This window comes from Canis lupus, chromosome 21, assembly GCF_003254725.2.
Source record: "Canis lupus dingo isolate Sandy chromosome 21, ASM325472v2, whole genome shotgun sequence".
NCBI lineage: Eukaryota > Metazoa > Chordata > Mammalia > Carnivora > Canidae > Canis > Canis lupus.
Window position 1 is genome coordinate 23,997,038 of NC_064263.1, and position 19,688 is coordinate 24,016,725.

Below are 19,688 nucleotides of genomic sequence, written 5' to 3' on the forward strand. Positions count from 1 at the left end.
AAACTTACCTTCCAATTTATCTTCTCTCACTACCGCAACCTTGTGGCACTGTAAGGAAATAACACTTCATTAGTGTTTAAAGTAGTAGTACAACTTGCGATTCTAAAGCTTCTTTGCTAATAAATTCAGTTGCACGTGGATGTGAAATTAGGAATATCAAGTACCCCTAAAAAATCTGTGTACAGGGTGCCTACGTGGCTCAGTCAGTTGAGTGTCCCACTCTTGGTTTCCACTCAGGTCATGATCTCAGAGTCCTAGGATCCAGCCAGGGAAGGAAATTTGCTTACCCCTCTCCTTCCCCCTTTGGACACCCCTGCTAAATTAAATACATACATACATACATAAAATCCTCTTTAAAAATCTGTGTACAGTTTAATAAAGTCAGACTTATTTTTAACTTACTTTAAAATTTCTCCATCTGGGTAAGAAAAGTGACAGAACATACATATCAATACAATCCAAAACCAAACAGCAGCCCCCAGCTCACAGTGCTGCCAGCCCACAGAAGAGGGTGAGTGTGCAGCGAGGCCAAAGCCCCAGTATCTGTGGGGCCCAGGCCTACTGAGCACAGTGATCATGATGGCACTGATGTTGGGCAAGGTGTACCATCGAACATCACCAATACTTCAAGCTGAAACACCTCTCCAGCAGGGGCCCCTCTGAAATAGATTTGGGGCACAGAAATTGGTGTGTTAGCCAAGACTTCGACTGAACAAGAGAAGCTCATTTCAAACAAGGTCATGACTCAGCTTGGCCCTTCATGAGCTGAAAAACTCATCCAATGTAGCTGGCTATTGGACAGTTTTCCAAGGTACTTCCACAGGTAGAAGCCCTGGATAGTTTATCAGAGTGATTAATCTAAACATGCCCTGTAAGGTCATTAAGCAATATCTCACTGCTTGCTAAATTCATCCACCTAGCCACCAAGTCTACATCAAATTCAACCCTCCCAAAAGGGTGATCTGACTGGAGAGCCTCTCATCCAGTGTAACAGATTAAAGATGGTTCTCAAGAGATTGAAGGCTTACAAAGCCCAAACAGAGCTGGTCCTGGAATATCACCTACCAGACAAAAGGGGTGTTGGAAACATTCTCCAGAACAGAAACTAACAAGATCTGCCCCTATAACAAAGTTCAACAAATAAACCAGAAAGTAGTTACTCCATGAAGAAATAACCACATTTACCTAGAAAGCTGAGAAGCTCTTCATCCATGCATTGAGAAGCTCCTTGTCCTAAGATTGGCATGTATGAATTCTTTGAAAATTATATTAATTTCATTTCTACTGATTTTATCTGGAAATTAAGGATGTGCCAAATGAGTCAGATATGAAGACTCATCTTTTGAAATCATCTAGTGTGTTTTATTCAGTTATCTTCTATCAGTGCGCCACTGAAAGACATCAGAAATGTCTAAATTAAAAATCTTTAGAGCATAATTAAAAGAGCAATTGATAGTAACCTAACATTTGTTCAGAAGATTAAGTGATTGATAATGTTTCCTTACTTTCTGGAAAAGAAACAAAAAAATTCCATGTCATTTGGGGAAAGTATCTCATCAGAGGCTTTTGCATAAATTGATGCCAAAAGGACATCTTTAGCATGGTGGTGTATGGCTCTGTGAGATACTAGGTCTATAAAATTCCGGAAAAAAAAAAAAAACAAATGGATTTACAGAGTAGTTACAGGATGCAAATTCACTGCTGCCTTTACACTATTACTTTTTTTTTTTTTTTAAAGATTTGAGAGAGAGAGAGAAAGAGAGAGAGAAAGAGCACAAGCAAGTGAGCAGAAGGGGGAGGCAAAGGGAGAAAAACCCCAAGCAGACTCCTCATTTAACACAGAGCCCAAAACAGGGCTCGACCTCACAAACCATGAGACCACAACCTCAGCCAAAACCAAGAGTCAGACACCTGATTGAGCCTCCCAGCCCCCCATACTAAGACACTTATAATCTAGCCATATATGCTGAATTTATTTTGTTAAACAAACCTTCAGTTTATTCAGAATTTTCAGTTTACTATAAAAATGTATTAATTATAGCACATAGGAAAATTTATTTTCCTAAGACTTTTCTTTGGAAAATACATGTGCACCAAGGGATATGATTTATGTTAGAAATTGACATAAGTTCTTGCAAAAACACCAAAGTTGAATTTTCAACAGAAAATGTAGTCTTATGTTTTTAGAGGTTATTCAGTATAGAAATGTGTGCTTTAGGATCTACTTGCTAGTTTCACTATTTAATCAAATATAAGATCTACTTTGATGAGTAACAAAGTACAAAAAAAAAAAAAAAGAAAAGAAAACCCACAGCACTAGTAAAACAAGCATACTTTATCATCAGGAAATAGAAATAGTATGCTTGGGGAAAATTCCCTTGATATATATAATAATCATAATTAGTAAATAGGTATAGCACTTAAAAGGATTTACATGACAGGTTAAAAAAGACCAGGAAAATAACTGAGTTTGCTAAATGAGTTCTTTATTCCTAATCCAAGAAGTTAACACCTGGAACATTAACTGCATAGTTACATCCAGTGTTATCTGGAAGGAAAAAAATTACTGGCGAGTATAATCTAAGTAGCCATATTAAAATGAAAATGCTTTGATTCCTTAATGGAACAACAAGGATGCTTGCTGACATCCTATCGCCTGCTAAGAAGAATAGAGCAATATGAGAGCTGGAGGAGAAACTTGACTCTTCAATGGCATATTTACACTTACTTTACTTGGTGCTAAGTCAAATGAAACCAGTCCTTGTACAAGCTGTTATTAACTGCCTTTGAAAATTTAGTCCATTTTATTCTGGGCACTTAAAATGCAAATGCCAATAAGTGGTTCTTATGTATTTTGTGGGGGGAAAAATTATTTTCCTTTTTTTTTTTTTAATTTTAAAAATTCAATGTTGATCTTTCAAAATGGACCAAGGCTTTTAAAAGGATTACAGTAGGGGTGCCTGGGTGACTCAATTGGTTAAGCATCTGTCTTTGGTTCAGGTCATGATCCCAGGGTCTGGGATCAAGGGGCGCATTAAACTCCCTGCTCCTTGGGGAGCCTGCTTCTCCCTCTCCCTCTGCCTGCCACTCCCCCTGCTTGGGCTCTCTCTCTCTGTCAAATAAATAAATAAATAAAATCTTTAAAAAAAAAAAGGATTATAATAAACATTCTTTACAACCTGAGCTGAAGGCAGATGTTTAAACCAACTGAGCCATTCAGGTGCCTCTACAAAATTTTCTATAAATATTTACTATGTGCTTTTAAAATATGTTGTGAACTTCTAAACTTATGAATTATCACTAGCTTAAGTGGCATACATTAGTATAAATATATTAGAATGAAACTAAATTTTAGAACTGTGAAAACAAACACAAAAAAACAAACACCATCTCAAATAGGGTGAGTAAAAGAAAACTTCTCAGTAAGTGATGTAATGAGAATAAATATATAATCATACAGAACCAAAATTGGATCTGTCTCTCACAGATTTGGAATACATTCTAAAACAAGCAAAGACTTAAATGTAAAGAATGAAACCATACATATACCATAAGAAAATATGGATGATTCTTCTATAAACAGATAAATGTAAACTGATATAACCGGAGAATGAGGAAAGTTTCCTAATAATAAACAATAAGAAATTATTAAATAATCCATAAAAACTAATATACAACTTTTGAATGACAAAAATAAACTTTAAGCACAAAATACAAAGACAAATGATAAAGTGGGAAATATCTGTAACTCATATCACAAAAGAGTTTAGAGTTTCTAAAATAGAGAAAAATATTCCTTTAGAAAAATAGGCAAAAAGTATGAACAGATAGTTCACCCTGAAACAGATGACAACATGCATTTTGTGGAGAAGGGGGCTCTAAATATTACTAGTGGGAATGAAAAATGGAAAGGTATTTGGCAATTACCCAATGAAATACATATACATCCTAGGAATCCTAGGAAATTTAACCCTAAAAGTGGCAAAAATATACAAAACACATATTTATTATAGCACTATTTGTAATAGCCAAATATTTTAAGTGACTCAACAATCTAATCAATAAGGGACTGCTGAAAAAACTAACAGATCAATGTAGGTTCAGGTGGTCATAATAAGGAATGAGGAATATTTCTGTAACTGCTATGGAGTGATGTTCAGGATCCACAGTTAAGTAAAAGAGCAAAGTGTAAAATAAGGTATATAGAATGAAAGTTTTATCTAAGAAAAGGGGGTAATATGAATATATATTTGAATATATTAAAAACAAATACAATAATAATGGAAGGGGAAGCAAAATCTATTAAAACTATTACCTGTAAGGAAAAGCAAGAAATCTAAAAATTGAAAGTGGGAAAAGATCTAAATTTAACTAGATACTGAGTTAGTGGCTTAACCATAGAGAAGAGTTATTGCAAGTGACTAGAACACAGGCTGATTGTGCATTCCTAGAAGGATATATTCTACAAACAAAAGGAATTGGAAAGAAATCTTAAACTGTTTTCAGTAGTCGTATTATCAGGAAATATAGGTTTGCTTTTCTAAATCTCTTATGTTTGGCTTAAGCAAATATATATTTATGAAAAACATTAGGAACTACTAAAATTTACAACATAAGAGAAAAAATGGTATAAAATCAAGAAAATTAAAAAAAAGGATAGCTATAAATTTAAACTGAGAATATCAGTATGTTTTCATAATGTATTTTCTCTTTAAAAAAACAAAAGCCATTCCAAAAAATGCCATATTCTGTAAACTATACAAATTACAGAGCTGGGATCCCTGGGTGGCGCAGCGGTTTAGTGCCTGCCTTTGGCTCAGGGCACGATCCTGGAGACCCGGGATCGAATCCCACATTGGGCTCCCGGTGCATGGAGCCTGCTTCTCCCTCTGCCTACGTCTCTGCCTCTCTCTCTCTCTGTGACTATCGTAAATAAATAAAAATTAAAAAAAAAAAACAAAACAAAAAAAACAAATTACAGAGCTAATGAGAAAAGGAACAGTAGGAATTAACCACTCAAATTTATGCAGCTTTGTAAAGTAAGGCCCTAAAAAACAAAAATTGGTAGCTTCAGGAGAAAATCTGGACATCCCAGACGGTTCAGTGTGGCTAAATGCTGCCCCAGGGAATACTGAAAATGCCTAAAAATGACAGTCAAAATGCCAACTTGCTGATGTTCAATAACATAGACTAGGGTAGAGCTCTGCTAAGAGTGAGTTACTTCTAAGATGGACACAGGAGTAAGTTCAGCATCCACAAACCCAGATCCTGGTTGGGGTAAGCCTTCTGCATTTTTCAGCAATTAAAGGAAGAAAGGGAAATATGGCTATTTAATGAAAGAAAGTTATTCTTTATAGAAAAATTCCAGCCAATAAATTCAGAAAGTATGACAGAACATTACCATTTTGTAACTCCTAGTGAATTAATAATCTAGGTAATGATAAAAATCAATCTTGGCTAAGATCTTTAGATGAACAGCTAATGGGGAACTTTCACAAAGCATGGATTAGGCTGTCAACCTTAAATACCACAAAAAGAAAGTTAACAAAACATTCCCTTGAAATTTTCAGATAATTCTCTGGAAGATTCTCTGGGTTGAGATTAAAAAGAGGCTTTCACTTCCTACATGTAAAAAAAAAAAAAAAAAAAAAATATTTGTATAATAATGACCACTGGAAAATAAAAATCATTTATATTTTTAAAAATCCACCCTTTTTCTTTTTTAAAGACCTTTTTCTTCCTAAAAACACATAACACTTAAAAAAGAAATTAGACGGAAAAGAACTAAACCTGATATTATGCATAATCATCTGCCTTTCCTTAGGAGAGCTCTCTTTAAGGGTAAGCATCCACATTTGATCTATTAATTCTACCGGGTTCCACAAAGGGGCCCTGCGGGGCTGTTTGGAGGGTGAGTACAAGGCTCCAAAATTCTCACACCCACTTCAACCACAGCAACTCTCCTCTTAATATATTTAATATATTAGGATTCTAAGATTTCATTTGAAAAACCAAAGCAGAATTTGAATGTTGTTAAATTGGTAGAATGCCTTCTATAAGCCATAGTATAGAATTTTTTTTAATTGAGTTATACATGAATTTGAAAGATGGTCTCAAAAAATGAGAGGAATTTTGAAATTTTTGAAAACTGAGGAATACAATTTAAATGCTTTTTTTTTTAATGCACTTTCAGGGATCCTCACCCTGAAGATCATCCAAGGATTTGAAATTAAGAACCTCTGTCATGTGGGTCAGAATGAAAATATATAACTTTACCTTAAAACATAAATTCTTAACCTTGAACTCTGTTCCAGAAGATCTGTGAACACTCAATAATTTTATGAATATGTCAACATATGTACTTTCAGATTCTCAAAGGAATCAACGATCAAATAAAGAATAAAAATCAGGGACGCCTGGGTGGCTCAGCAGTTAAGTGTCTCCTTTCCGCCCAGGGTGTCATCCTGGAGTCCCAGGATCAAGTCCCACATCAGGCTCCCTGTGTGGAGCCTGCTTCTCCTTTTGCCTAGGTCTCTGCCTCTCTCTGTCTCTCATGAATAAATAAAATCTTTAAAAAAAATAAAAACCACTGCTTTAAAGGAATACACAATGATTCCTAGGTAAAGAACTGACATGGGGGCAGCCTGGGTGGCTCAGCGCTTTAGTCCCACCTTCAGCCCAGGGCATGATCTTGGAGACCTGGGATCGAGTCCCACATCAGGCTTCCTGCATGGAGCCTGCTTCTCCCTCTGCCTGTGTCTCTCTCTCTCTCTCCTGTCTCTTATGAATAAACATATAAATAAAATCTTAAAAAAGAAAAAAAGAACTGACATGGCTGGATTGAAGGCATTGACTAATTAAAGAAACAGAGGGTTTAGTTAATCCTGGAAACAAAAGGAAAGAACACATTCAGATGTAAACCTAGGCCATGCGTGGAAAGGATGCTAGTGGCAGGTTTACTTCTGAGAATGAATGAATCAGATCTACTTAATTTTGTGTTTCTAATATATGACGACATCTGATTCTGTCTACACTTATAATAAATATCTTGATTATCATCTGGCTTGCCAAATAGCTTACCAATAAGGAAAGAATATGCTGGTCATAGAATATAAGGATCTATTCCCCATAACATAATTATTCCCCATAATCCCCTAGATTAATTACTAAATTGCCATAGTTTTAAATCTCAAATACTTGGGACTCTTGCTACAAGATAAATCCAGTTAGCATTTCGAAAATCAGGATTTTCTGATCTTAGGACTCTAAGAGAAAGTCAAAAGGGAAGACAAAAAACATGTATTAGTGGATCACTGAGAAGGAAACCTAATCCTTGGGCTAAATTCTATGGCGCGCTGATGGTGGTGATGGTGGGAGCAAAAGTGCCTTCAGAGTAGAGGTTTGGGGTAGTGAGAATAGAAGAAGTGTGAAGTGTGCCTTACTTTTGGCAGGAAGCCAGAGAGGAGAAATTATCAAAGTTCCCAAGGATCAGTCTGGTGTAGGGAAAGGAACAAGTTATATCAGCAGAGCTTCTGATGCCTAACCAGACACAGGAGTGTAAGATGATCCCTGTGCCCCTAAAAGGGACAAGGAAGTAGCTAAAAGAAAGTCAGTAAGCCCAAGAAAGCTTTGTGGTCAGGATGATGAAAACACAACGGTGACTTGTGTTAATGGATGACCCGATAGCAGATGAGACTATAAAAAGACACAGGAGAATAAAAATGTTCCTGGCCTTTGCACTAGCTCAGCCCCTTGCCAACACCCCTATCCTTCAGCCACTCAGACATAAGCCTACCAAAATGAAAGCTCAAACTGAAATCAAGTTCAGTTTAAAAATAAAACTGGACTTCCTCAACACCTGAATTTTTGGCCTAATGTCTGAACAGTCTAGAAATTAACCATCACTGTTCCTAATATACTTTCAAGAGGAAAAAGGAGGAATAACAGAGCAGTCTCCTAAAGTCTTGTTGCCTAAGAAAACTACATAATTATGATATTGTCTCTGCATCACAGCCAAGATACTACCCAAACTTCTGAGTTTTAGGTTTGGTCTCAAAATTCAAAACAATCATCTTGAAGCTGTCTTAAAACTTCCACAATACTAAATCCTGTTTTTTTCCCCTATGTTTTATAACACAGTTTAATAGCTCAAACATATTTCAGTTCATCATAAGATTCTGACAACTTACGGAATGTCCATTCTGAATGAGACTGCCAGACACTAAATAGGTTACATGCAGTTGGGCTCCTGAATTCTCCTTTCTCTTCCTTTCAACATAATCGTATAGCATCCTGTTCCAAATAGAAGGTAAAAGTCATTATTAGTAAGAGTTTTTACCTCAAAACTTTTAATTCATGGTTTAAAAGTTAGATATATTAAATCTGACAGTCCATCAAATTCTTTACAGAGTATTTTTTTTTTTTTTTTTTACAGAGTATTTTTGATCCCATGGACAGAGAGTTATAAGAAGATGGATTTTAGACAGGACATATAGGTTGGGATCAACTAGTATTGAGTTAGCATAGTGACCAAACAACTGAAATAAAAGAAATCTAATTATAAACCAAGAGAGACTGAATCTGCATTAAAACAGTGGCAATAACATACAATGGACACAACAATGAATCAAGAAAAAGTTCAGTCACTAATTATATGATCCTGGGTAAGTTAAATAATTTTTCTAGGCCTCTTAATCCTGAGGTATTAAACCAGGAGGCTGTATTAGATCAGTGATTCTCTTAACCTGGGATTCATATGGCCATTTATAACCCTCCACCCCAAAACTGTAAGCAAAATGCATATGTATTTTTCAGGGGGAGCCAGTTCAGGGTCTTCAGTAGATTCTCAGAGGGATTGCTCTAAAACATTAAGAACCACTATGTATATAAGTGTTTAGTTCTGAAATTTCAATTTTATGTTCACTCAGACTCCGTGCTATTTCAGAACTGCAAAATTTAACAGCTTACTCACACTGCCTAGTATTCAGAATATTCATAAACCTGAAATGGCCACTCCATGTAGAAATAATGCTTTTAGTATTATCCCTACATTCCTTTTTGTCCTTGTGTTCCAGCAAGCATCAGAAGGTGGCTCCCTGTAACAACTTACAGTTTAAGGAAAGAGTTTAACAAAAACAATAAAAGAGATGCATCATTTGTGTCTTTTACTTCAAGAAACATTTAATGAGCGTCTGAAATGCCACTCATACTTCTGCCACAATTAAAAACTCAAAAATTCCAAGGGAAACTCAACCCAACTGTTAACCACTCTTCTCGAAGCATCGACTCTCTCAGCTTCCATGATCCCATGCCCCACTGAATTTCATTATTTCTACATGGAGTGACCAACTGCTTCTGCCCCATTCCTGCATAGACTTGACTACTTCTGGGCAGCCCGGGTGGCTCAGCGGTTTAGCGCCGCCTACAGCCCAGGGCCTGATCCTGGGGATCCGGGATCGAGTCCCACGTGAGGCTCCCTGCATGGAGCCTGCTTCTCCCTCTGCCTGTGTCTCGACCTCTCTCTCTCTCCTCTCTGTGTATTCTCATGAATAAATAAATAAAACCTTAAAAAAAAAAAAAAAGACTTGACTACTTCTTTTTCCATATGGCTGGAATTCTGTTGTCAGCTCCCTTTTTTTAATTTATAGAGAGACCAATCATCTAGATGTGCCTGGATCTTGGGGGTTTTCTGAGACATAGACTTTTAGTGCTAAAACTGACAGTCCTAGGCACACCAGGATGGTTGGTCACCTTACTACTTATTCTCCTTTTGGTTTCATTCATCCCCATGTTTTCATTTAATCCTGTCAACATCATCATCTGCTCAAACCACCCAAGCCAGAAATCGGGAGGTCAACCTGCATTTCTCCTTATCCGGTGAGTTTCCAAATCTCATTGGTTCTTCCTCCCAAGTAATTTTTGACTCCACGCCCCAAACCTCTTACCTGGACTGTTTCAATTTCAAACGTCAATTCTGCCCTGCCTCTTTCCCATTACCTACAAGGCCACCACAGTGAAGTTTTAAAAACGCAAATCAAGGGCAGCCCAGGTGGCTCAGCGGTTTAGCGCCACCCTCAGCCCAGGGCGTGATCCTGGAGACCTGGGATCCAGTCCCATGTCAGGCTTCCTGCATGAAGCCTGCTTCTCCCTCTGCCTGTGTCTCTGCCTCTTTCTCTATGTCTCTCATGAATAAATAAAATCTTTAAAAACAAACAAAAAAATGTAAATCAAGTCATTTGATCAATACAATTTTACTTTATGTTCTATGCCTTAAGGATAGAGCAGTAAACAAAGGAGTTAAAACTCCTACCCTTATATCATAGAAGAGAAAAACAAAAAAAAAAAATAAGTATATAATGTCAGACAGTAGTAAAGCTATGGAAAAAAACAAAGGTAAGAAGATTAGAAAGTGCCTGAGAAGTTTTGTTATTTTATATAAGGTCATTAGGGAAGACCTCATGAGCAGAAGAGCCTTGCAGGAAGTGAGGGAGCCGCCAATGTGGATATCCTGGGGAAGAAAGTTCAGGCACAGCGAACAAGAATGTAAAGGTTCTGAAGTAAATATGCAAATAAGCAAGGTCGAAGGAACAGGAAAGAGGCAAGTGTGGAGGAAGAAGACTGGTAGGGAAAAGAGAGCCAGTGCTAGACGTGCAGGGCTTTATAGGATTTCAAGCAAGGAAGTCATTAGAAGGTTTAGAATAGAAATAACATGATTAGAAGGATTCCTACTGCTGTGTGGACAATATACTATTGAGGGGCAAGGGAGGATGCAGGGAGACTAGTTAGGAGGCTACTGCAATAATCTGGGCTAGAGATTATGGTAGCTCAACAAGGACATTAACAATGGAGGCAGCAATTAGTAGACGGATTCTGGGTATAATTTAAAGGAAGAAAAAAGAATTTGAGGTGGGCTGATTTTGGGAAATGAGAGAAAGAGGAGTCAAGAATGATTCAAAGAATAAAATTGTCATTTATGGCAACAGGAAAAAGCAGGTGCTGGGGGAGAAATTAGAGGTTAGGTTTTAGGCAATGTTAAGTCTGAGATGACTTTTAGTCAGTAAGTGATATTGAGAGGTAGTCTGAATTCTTTTCTGAATATCCTTGTTCCAAAGTCTTCAGTCTTTCCCAATCTCTTCAGGATTGACTCCAATATCCTAACGATGATAGGGAAGACCCTTCTGGTTCTAGCCCCTCTATCTCTCACCATTCCCCACATTCATACAATTTTCAGCCTTAGGAAACATTCTGTGGTTCCCCTTGCTCCTCTGTATGACTGTTGTTCTGCCTAGAATGCTCTTCTCAGACCTCATCCACCCAACTCCTCATCAAGACAACAAACAGCTGTTACCACCTGCATGCCCAATCACTTCCTCAGTACCACCAATGATACTTAAAATGCTTCCACTACAGATAAAATTTTAAAAGATGACAGGACACTTAGGTCTTAATTTTCTCAACTGTTAAAGAGGTTGATAACATCCATCATATTGGACTGTTACAAAGATTATGTGAGACACGTTTGTGAAAATACCTACCATAGTGCTTAGTACTCACTCAACAAATATTTATTGGCCCTTATTAAGAGCCAGACACTGAAGGTACAATGATTGTGGCATACTGTATTTTCCAAAGATGGCTACAATATCTCCCATCCAATATGCTCCCATAAAGAGGTGGAGTCCATCCCCACCCCTTGAATCTGGGAGGGCTAGTGATTCATTTTAACCAAAAGAATGAAGCAGACATGACACTGCTTGACTTCTGAGGGTAGTCAGAAAAGGTAATCAGCTTCTGCCTTGTACTGGAACATCAGCTTTTGGAGTCCTGAGCTGCTATGTAAGAAGTCCAACCACCTGGAAACCCACTGACGAAGCCCAGGCCATATACAAAGACACATGCAATATCTGATCAATAGCCCCAGCTGAAGTCCCAGCAAATAACCAGCATCAACCGACAGATATGTGCATAAAGATCCCCACAGAGGATTTGCCCCCCACCATTGAGGCTTCCCAGCTGAAGACCAGACATTATAGAGCAGAAATAAACCATTTTCTCCGTGCCCTGCCCAAATTCCAAACCAAAAGAATCTATGAACATAATAAAATGGGTGTTTCAAGCTGCTAAATTTTGGGATAATTTGTTTCACAGCAATAGTGAGTGGAAAAGTGATCAATTTGATAAACATGTTCCCCACCTTCATGCACTTTATACCCTAGTAGAAGCAGGCAGACCAAGAAAATGTCAGAGTAATGATTATAAAATTCTGGATCAACTGGATATACACATCTAAAAAAAATGAAACTGGACCCTTTCCTTACACTATATACAAAATGATTCCTGGAGGAAATAGTGTCTATATTTGAGGGCTTCATTTAAAATTAGCTTCAGCTGGGGCACTTGGGTGGCTCAGTTAAGTGCCTACCTCTTGATTTCAGCTCAGGTTATGATCTCAGGGTTGTGGTATTGAGCTCCCCATTGGGCTCTGTGCTGGGCATGGAGCCTGCTTGAGATTTTCTCTCTCCCTCTTTCTCTGCCCCTCCCCCGCCCCTCTCTAAAAAAATTAAAAATAAAAATTAATAAAATAAGCTTGAGCCAACACCTAATTTGAAAATTACAGCGTATTCTTATTATGAGGCCTGAAGGATTTTTAAGATGTTAACAAGCACATGATATGGAGAAACCTAGAATATAGTGATAGTTATTGTTGTAAGAGCTAAAACTATAAAACTCTTAGAATAAACATAGAAGTAAATCTTCATGACCTTAAGTTGGGCAAAGCCTTCTTAGATACATACTATATACAGAGCACAAGCAACAAAAGATAAAACAGGGGCACCTGGATGGCTCAATTGGTAGAGCATGCAATTCTTGATTTTGGGGTCCTGAATTCAAACCCCACATTGGGCATAGTGCTTACTTAAAAATAATATTTTTAAAAAAGGTAAAAGAAATTGGGCTTCATCAACAATAAAAACTTCTGTGCTTCAAAAAGTACCATCAAGAAAGTGCAAAGACACCCTTTCACGAAGATGGTGCCAAAGGCAAAGAAGGAAGCCCCTGTGCCTCCCAAAGCCAAAGCCAAGGCTTTGAAAGCTAAAAAAGCAGTGCTGAAAGGTGTGCACAGTCACAAAAAACAAAGATCCACACATCACATACATTCCAATGACCCAAGACTGCATCTCTAAAGCGGCAGCCCAAATATCCTAGAAAGAGAACCCCCAGGAGAAACAAGCTTGATCCCTATGCCATCGAGTTCCACTTGACTACTGTGTCAGCCATGAAGAAAAAGAAAAGACAACACATTCATGTTCATTGTGGATGTCAAGGCCAATAAGCACCAGATCAAACAGGCTGCCAAGAAGCTCTACAACATTGATGAGGCCAAGGTCAACACCTTGATCAGGCCTGATGGAGTGAAGAAAGCATATATTCAACTGGCTCCTGATTATGATGCTTTGGATGTTGCCAACAAAATTGGGATCATCTAAACTGAGTCCAGCTGGGTATAAATCTAAATTTCTTCACCAAAAAAAAAAAAAAAAAAAAAAAAAAAGTGCAAAGACAACCCACGGAATAGGAGAAAATTTTTGCAGATCATATATCTGATCAGGTGCTCACTTCAGCAGCACATACATATTTGATCAGGGTCTTGCATCCAGAATATATAAAAAATACTCTTTACAATTTAACAAGACAACTCAGTGAAAAAAATAGGCAAAGGATCTGAGTAGGCATAGTTACACAAATGGCTAATAAACACATGAAAAGATCAACATCATTGGTCATTATGGAAATGCAAATCAAAACCATAATGATACCAATTCACACCTACTAGGAGATGGCTAAAACAAAAAAGATGATAAAGACTTGGCAAGAATGTGGAGAAACTGCAACCCATAACCTACTGCTGGGATTTTAAATTAGTGTGGCCACTCTGAAAAACAGCTTGGCAGTTCTTCAAACTGTTCTATGACACAGACATAGGTATAGATCCAAGAGAACTGAATATGTATATCCACATAAAAACGTGTATACAAATGTCCATAGTAGTATTATTCATGATTTCCAAAATGTGGAAACAACCCAAATGTCCATCATTGTACTATTTAAGTGTGTTATGGGTTGAACTGTGCCTGCCCCCACACACACCAAAAAAAGATATGTTGATATCCTAAACACCAGTACCCCAGAGTGTGGCCTTCTTTGGAAAGAGGATCTTTGCAGATGTAATTAGGTAAAATGAGGTCATACTGGAGTAGGGTGGGCTCCTAATTCAATGACTGGTATCCTTATATGATGGCCATGTAAGATATGGCACACAGGAAGAATGCAATGTAACAAGAAAGACACTGGGGTTATGCAGCTATAAGCCAAAGAATGCCAAAGGTTGCCAGCAAACCACCAGAATCTAGGAAGGAATGAAGGATTCTTCTCTATAGGTTTCAGAGAGAGTATGGCCCTGTCAACACCTTAATTTCAGATTTCTAGCCCCTAGAACTGTAAGATAATAAATTCCTAATGTTTTAAGCCACACAGTTCATAGCATTCTGTTATGGCAGCCCTAGGAAACTAACTTGTCATATAATGGAATATCATTCAGCCCTAAAAAGGAATTAAGTACTGATATATGCTACAACATGGACAAACCTTGAAGACATTACGCTAAGCAAAAGAAACCAGACACGAGACTATATATTACAGGATTCCATTCATATGAAATGGCCAGGATAGGTAAATCTATAGAGAGAGTTTACTAGTGATTGCCTAATGCTGGGAGGGTGGGGGAAGGATGTGAAAGGAGTGGAGAGAAAATGCTAAGTGCGTGCTAATGGATACAGGGTTTCTTTTGGAGGTGATGAAAATGTTCTACAATTAATTATAGTGATGGCTGCGTAACTCTGTGAACATACTAAAAACTACTGAATTATACATTTTCAGTGGGTGAATTGTACAGTATGTGAATTTTATCACAATAAAGCTGCTTTTCAAAAAAAATTAAGAAAGTAGTTAACAGAGTGATATTACAGAGAGGAAGGGATGGGGATACCTGAAATAAAGCATTAGAGAAGGGTGGTTGCAAAAAGTAATGTGTGACATTTGAGCTAAAACTTGAAGGATGAGAACAGCTGGGAGAAGAGCATTCCAGACAGAGGGAATGGTTCAAATGTTCTAAGTCAGAATGAGCCTGGCATATTTGACGGACAAAAAGATGAATATGGCTACAGTTTAAGTAAGGTAGAGAGAGGCATGGGATGAAGTTGGTTGAGAGACAGGGGCTAGACAGTGTGTTAATTCTATAAAAATTACAAGCAAAGTAACTACGATAAAATCGCAGGCAACTTTATTTCATCTCCAGCCCTCAATATGCACCTTTAAGCCCCAACAGGCTTATATAATAATAGTTATTTCATAAATATCTATAAACATAACAATTAGTCATATATGTCCGTTCTGAAAGTTACCTGAAACCCTTGGGTCTGGGCCAGCACTGCCATTAGCAACAGAAAATCTCAGATAAAGGTCAGTCCAAATTCATCCCTAGGCCAAGAGTTTCAGGTCTTGAAGGCATAATCATAGCCAAAGCCAGATTCTAGGTCTGTCAAAAGTAGCCCACATAAAGCCAAATCAACCGATTCTAGTTATCAGGAATTTTCTAAGATTCATGGAACATTGCCTGACTCAAAGAAAGCTCCCATGACTCAAAAAATTGGGGAAAAAAAAAAATCAGACCACTTTAGGAATAAATTGAACTAAATGAGTATTTAACTCAATATATATGCTCTCAGCCTATTTACCAATTCCTCCTCTTGGGATAGAGACAAGATTTTTAAGAAATTTTGGAAGTTAATTCAAAAGCTTGCCTTTTCCCTTTTGGCCTCAAGTTGAACTACAAGTTTCAGCAAGCAAAGGTGATAAAGCAAAAGTTCAAGAAAGGCAATGCTCTGCATCATCCTGAACACTCCCATTTTAGTTCATTTAAATAGTCCTCCCCAGTACACCTGTTGACCTCATTATGAAAGTACTTCACTAACACCCAGATGTGGGCCTAAGGAGCACATGTGAAAATGTAACGAAGATACAAGATGACAAGCATACAAAATCTGAGAAGTAGCCCGTTTAATAAATTTGAAGTAACAAAATGATGTTAACCAGAGGCCAAGGCTACTAATAAATCCAGCAAATATACAACCACATATTTGTATATAAGTCCACCTATCTCCTAAATAAATACAAATTTAGTGAAAGGTAGTAAAAATAGTATTCTTTCCTATTTTCCAGGGGAAAAAAAAATTCTTTTTTTTTTTTTTTTTTAATTTTATTTATGATAGTCACACACACAGAGAGAGAAAGAGAGGCAGAGACACAGGCAGAGGGAGAAGCAGGCTCCATGCACCGGGAGCCCGACGTGGGATTCGATTCCAGGTCTCCATGATCGCGCCCTGGGCCAAAGGCAGGCGCCAAACCGCTGCACCACCCAGGGATCCCGAAAAAAAAATTTCTAACCTCAAGGCTATCTGCAAAGCTTAAAACAAAGCAAAACAAAACAAACAAAACACACACACACACAACTCCAGTGTGAATAAAAATCGTAGTAAATTGTACTTACTGTTTGGCCTGGTTAACATGAACCCCTAGTGTATAGCTCAGCCATTTGTATGTCACCTGCAAGAAGAAGGAGTTGGTTTTTAAGTGTTAAAAAACATTAATGACATTAACATTAAATGATTCCAGCGTGCAGGTTAGTCCCAGGGGCTCCTAAAGATTCCTACTCTCAGATGATTGTGCCTTATAAATTACAGCGGATGCCACCCTAGTTTTGCCAAGAACAGTCCATCTGGGTAGGTAGGACTGAGATATTTATCTTACACTAAAAAGTCTGTTTCACAGGCTAATTAATACAAAAGTCTAAAATGAAAGGCTGAATATACATACAAAGAAAAAGCTCTCATTTTCCTCACATTCTTTGTTTTACCCTTTATTCACACTGTCCTTTTTTGTGGCCACCACTGATAACTATTAAAATTCACCCAGAAGCTAGATTACTTTGCAGTGTATGACATAAACGTCTAAGGAAAAGCTGCAGCCGTGCCTGTTTGCTAATGCAAACATTAGCAGGCACAGGTGGTGCAGGGGCCAGGGAATTAAAGAAGTGGATGGGGGCAGCCCGGGTTGGCGCAGCGGTTTAGCGCCGCCTTCAGCCCAGGGCCTGATCCTGGAGACCTGGGATCGAATCCTATGTGGGGCTCCCTGCATGGAGCCTGCTTCTCTCTCTGCCTGTGTCTCTGCCTCTCTCTCTAATAAATAATAAAACAAAATATTAAAAAAAAAAAAAGAAGTGGACGAATGCTGTATTTGGGGTTAGACTGGAATCCACTGGCATCAAGCCTTGGTCTTCCTTCCATCCTTCCTTGAACTCTCTTGTCAAATGTCACCTCCTTGGATGCTCCTCACCTCTTAGAAGTCTTCCAATTCTAAATGCCGAGTTTCCAATAATTAAGAACATAGGTGAGGCGAAAGCATTAGTAAAAGAGACAGATCTAGGTTGGAAAACTGCCTATCCTTCACTAACTACAAGTAAGTAATGTGGTTCCTCTGCTTCAAGTATAGGGATACGTCCGGCGCCCTTTGGGGTCGCTGTAAAGATTAAATGCAATACAGTACATCCCAGGCTCACAGCAGGCATTCAATCGTCACGGTCTGTAAAGTCCACTCACATTCATCTTCTCAGTCAATCTTTCATTCCAACCGTGAGGGGGCTGGTCAAGCCTACGAATACCAAATTTCCTAGCGGAGGAAACTGACGGTTGAAAGGTGAAACAACTAGTCACCTAACCGAATCACGGCACAATTCTTCAACAGTCAACTTGGGGCTTTAAACCATTTCACCTCATCGGACAGACGCAGAAACACCTCAGAATTGTTATCTACCAGGGCCCTTCCCTCCACGCCTGTTCTTGGCCTCTGCTCCTTGCACAGCACCCGGCACGCCCAACCCAAGCGACGCGGACTAGCGCGCGCCAGAGGAATTCCCCCTGCGAGCCCCCGTGAGCCCTCGCGAGCCCTGGGGCACCAGACGTGGGGACCCGTCGCCCCTCGGCCAGTCCCCACCAGGCCAAGCGCAGAGGGGTCAAGGCCCCTGCCGCCCTCAGGACTCCAGTCTCCTGCCCACATTCCCCAGTCCTAGCTCCTCACGATCTTGTTCTGGTCCGTGACGAACTCGTCTATATTTTCCAGATAAAGCTGGTCCGCCATCGTGCGGCACAGCTGCGAGCCCCGCCACCACAAACGCAGCTCCCGCCGGCGGGAAACGTCTTTCCTCTCTCCCGGGTCCGGGGTCGTTTCCCACAGCAACGGAGGCGACGCGCTACGGCGGCCGCCCGAGGGTCAAACTAGTGACGGAGACGGCGCCGGCTCAAGTAGGCGGAGCTAGTAGGTAGGAGCCAACGCAAGCGCGGACTAGGAACCTGCGCGGGACCTGGGGAGGGTGTTTCTGGAGCCCTGGTTTTAAATCTCCCGTCTGCAATTTAATGCCTGACCCAAAGCAAAATACCTCCTCGTAGGAGCCACAGCCTTACCACCTGTAAATTGATAACATAATCCTTGCCCTTTCATACCTTTATTCAAAAAATGCTTATCAACTACCTACCTATTCCGGGCACTGCTTAGATGCTGGGGACACAGCGGTGAATGATCCAGACAGAAATAAGCCAGTAATTTTAGTAGAGTGATGGCAGCTGGAATGAAGTACTCCTGGTTATAATCCCTCAGAATTGAGAAATTAGGGGTGGCTTTCCAGAAGGGATGGGATAAGAGAAATGTTTCAGATAGAAGCAAGAGCATTTGCTGGGAAGAAAAGAAAACACCTAGATTTGGAATCTAAATCTTTAGGTAAATGGTGGTGCATTTGACTACTGAACTGTGGAAGACTGAGAGAAAGAGCAGATGAAGAAAATCAAAGAATTCTCTATGGCCACAGTTATAATGGAGAAAACATATAAAACCCTCACACCATGCCTGTACACAATAAAATTAATAGCAGTTGGGTTATATTACTATACACAGGGTACACTGTATTAGGTGCTTTGAGAGTGAGATTTCATTTACTCCCTAGAGCAACCCTTCAAATGGATTGTGTTTGTCCATATTTTATAGAGTAGATTGCTGAAATTTAAGAGAGGAAAGATGAATTTTCGAGGTCACAGGGTTGGACGGTAGTGCTGGGATAGGAATTCAAGTTTCTTTTCATTGTTCCACAGGGATGGGAAGAAAGTCAAGATAATTTTTTTTTTTTTTTTTTTGAAAGTCAAGATAATTGACCAGATTCTTGACGCTATCCCCATGCCAAAGGGAGCAAATGATAATACTATATAGAATACTTGACCCAACATGGCCCTAGGTATACCAGTATTAAAAGGTTGTGTGATGTTTAGAAGCCAGATTAGTGGTTAACCTTGAGACGCCTACCCAGCTTGAACATTCCTACCTCAGGGAAGAGGAGCTGAATGGAAGACATGTGGGCTTTGGAAATATATTTTTCTTTTAAAAAGGAAGCAAACAAACAAAAACCTGGGATTGAATCCCAGCTTTACCACTTCCTAGCTGTATGGCTGTAGGCAAATCACTTAACGTCTCTAGTCCTCAATTTCATGATCTTTAAAAGATGGGACAATAGAACGCAGTGGTATACT

At 39.0% G+C, this 19,688-nt stretch overlaps 1 protein-coding gene across 13 annotated transcripts in view; it reads right to left on the minus strand.

The window, feature by feature from the left end:
• Nucleotides 1–19,688, minus strand: part of POLD3 (DNA polymerase delta 3, accessory subunit) — a 51,128-nt gene that overhangs the window by 29,591 nt on the left and 1,849 nt on the right. For 2 of the 13 annotated variants that reach the window (XM_049098874.1, XM_049098868.1), the window contains exons 1-4: nt 18,193–18,352; nt 16,607–16,662; nt 8,190–8,292; nt 9–48 (exon numbers count right to left, since the gene is read on the minus strand). In XM_049098874.1, the coding sequence (XP_048954831.1) occupies nt 9–48; nt 8,190–8,292; nt 16,607–16,662; nt 18,193–18,252 (259 nt within the window). In that variant the 5' untranslated portion in view covers nt 18,253–18,352. Of the gene's footprint in view, nt 1–8; nt 49–8,189; nt 8,293–16,606; nt 16,663–17,451; nt 17,605–17,828; nt 18,028–18,192; nt 18,355–19,688 lie in introns of those variants that run through there. The other 11 variants (XM_049098869.1, XM_025459014.3, XM_049098867.1 and 8 more) reach the window with 11 other exon arrangements.